Raw genomic sequence first — 2,197 nt, 5'->3', positions numbered from 1 at the left:
TTAGCTTTAATTAGTCATGGCCTTTCAGCTCCACTTAATGACCTCTCATCTCCACTTAGTCATGGCCTCTCAGCTTCACTTAGTCATGGCCTCTCAGCTCCACTTAATGACCTCTCATCTCCACTTAGTCATGGCCTCTCAGCTCCACTTAATGACCTCTCATCTCCACTCCTAGTCATGGCCTCAGCTTCACTTAATGACCATCTCCACCTCTTTAGTCATGGCCTCTCAGCTTCACTTAGCCTCAAGTACCTCTCAGCTCCACTTAATGACCTCTCATCTCCACTTAGTCATGGCCTCTCAGCTTCACTCTAGTCATGGCCTCAGCTCCAATTCTAATGACCCCCTCACTCCATTTAGTCACATGGCCTCTCAGCTTCACTTAATGACCTCTCATCTCCACTTACCATGGCCTCCTCAACTTCACTTGTCATGGCCTCTCAGCTCCACTTAATGACCTCTCATCTCCACTCCTAGTCATGGCCTCTCAGCTCCACTTAACAATGACCTCTCATTCCACTCCTATACTTAGTCATGGCCTCTCAGCTTCACTTAGCCATGGCCTCTCAGCTTCTCCTAGTCATGGCCTCAGCCCACTCCCACGACCTCTCATCTCCACTTAGTCATGGCCTCTCAGCTCCGCTTAATGACCTCTCAGCTCGACTTAGTCATGGCCTCTCAGCTTCACTTAGTCATGGCCTCTCAGCTCCACTTAATGACCTCTCATCTCCACTTAGTTATGCCCTCTCAGCTTCACTTAGTCATGCCCTTTCAGCTTCACTTAGTCATGGCCTCTCAGCTCCACTTAATGACCTCTCATCTCCACTTAGTCATGCCCTCTCAGCTTCACTTAATGACCTCTCAGCTCGACTTAGTCATGGCCTCTCAGCTTCACTTAGTCATGGCCTCTCAGCTCCACTTAATGACCTCTCATCTCCACTTAGTCATGCCCTCTCAGCTTCACTTAGTCATGCCCTTTCAGCTTCACTTAGTCATGCCCTTTCAGCTTCACTTAGTCATGGCCTCTCAGCTCCACTTAATGACCTCTCATCTCCACTTAGTCATGCCCTCTCAGCTTCACTTAATGACCTCTCAGCTCGACTTAGTCATGGCCTCTCAGCTTCACTTATTCATGGCCTCTCAGCTCCACTTAATGACCTCTCATCTCCACTTAGTCATGCCCTCTCAGCTTCACTTAGTCATGCCCTTTCAGCTTCACTTAGTCATGCCCTTTCAGCTTCACTTAGTCATGGCCTCTCAGCTCCACTTAATGACCTCTCATCTCCACTTAGTCATGGCCTCTCAGCTCCACTTAATGACCTCACCACAACAAATTATTGAAGTGAACAAACTAGATTTTTTATTTATTCCTATTTCCACATTTCCGGGTAGTGTATAATGTGTGTTTAATTTTCATAACTTTCCTGTAATTTGTATTTGTTTCTTGTTTGTATTGTTGTGTATTTGTAGTGAGTATATACCATTTTTATACAGAGCTATTTGTTATTATTCTTTTTAATGAATCGGCCTATTTTTATTGACGTATTTTTTACTGTATTTGTATGTGTTTGTAATGCTTGATTATATTATGTAATGGAGTATATATAATTTTGTTATTCATTTATTAATAATGTGTTTGGGTGTAAAGTGTATTCGCCTTTACAACAGGTGTAGGAGGGTAAGAATCTGGTGTGTGTTGCAGGAACTGTCAATTTGTAGTACACCCCACAGCGAAGACCGGGTGTCGCTATCTGTACAAAATACTATTGTCCTAAGAGTATTGTGCGGGGCTGTACGTTTAGATAATCCGAGAACGGGTAGAAATAATGTTCATTTTGTTCTCTTGTGTGTGAATCAAGAGTCTAGCGATCCTTCCTTGTGTATGTCGGCCTTAAGTTCTTTGCTTTATATCGGAAAGTCTGGTTTATATCGGAAAATCTGGTTTATATCGGAAAATCTGGTTTACTGCTTGTGTTTAAGTCTTCTGGAGGCATTGTTTACCTTGTGATAACTAATAGTGTTGACGTAGTGAGGTCTTGGGTGATCTTGTGAGAGCCAGACTGATCATGTGACTTATTGTGAACAAGAGGATGAGCTGGCACACACACACACACACACACACACACACACATCAGTAGTTGAACTAAAAATAACAACTATGGTGAACCTCATGGGTCTTACAACTTCTCCCCCTCAA

At 43.7% G+C, this 2,197-nt stretch overlaps 1 protein-coding gene across 1 annotated transcript; it reads left to right on the top strand.

Moving 5' to 3' along the window:
- Positions 1-534: 534 nt before the first annotated feature.
- LOC121855791 (mucin-1-like) lies at positions 535-1,198 on the top strand (the record flags this gene model as incomplete). Its single annotated transcript, XM_042350898.1, has 1 exon — positions 535-1,198. A coding segment is annotated over exon 1 (664 nt), but the record flags the coding sequence as incomplete, so codon positions are not given.
- Between the last annotated feature and the right edge of the window lie 999 nt (positions 1,199-2,197).

This window comes from Homarus americanus, unplaced genomic scaffold (assembly GCF_018991925.1).
Source record: "Homarus americanus isolate GMGI-L3 unplaced genomic scaffold, GMGI_Hamer_2.0 scaffold40413, whole genome shotgun sequence".
Classification (NCBI taxonomy): domain Eukaryota; kingdom Metazoa; phylum Arthropoda; class Malacostraca; order Decapoda; family Nephropidae; genus Homarus; species Homarus americanus.
The sequence above is the reverse complement of the archived record's forward strand: the minus strand, read 5'-3'. Positions and strand labels throughout refer to the sequence as shown.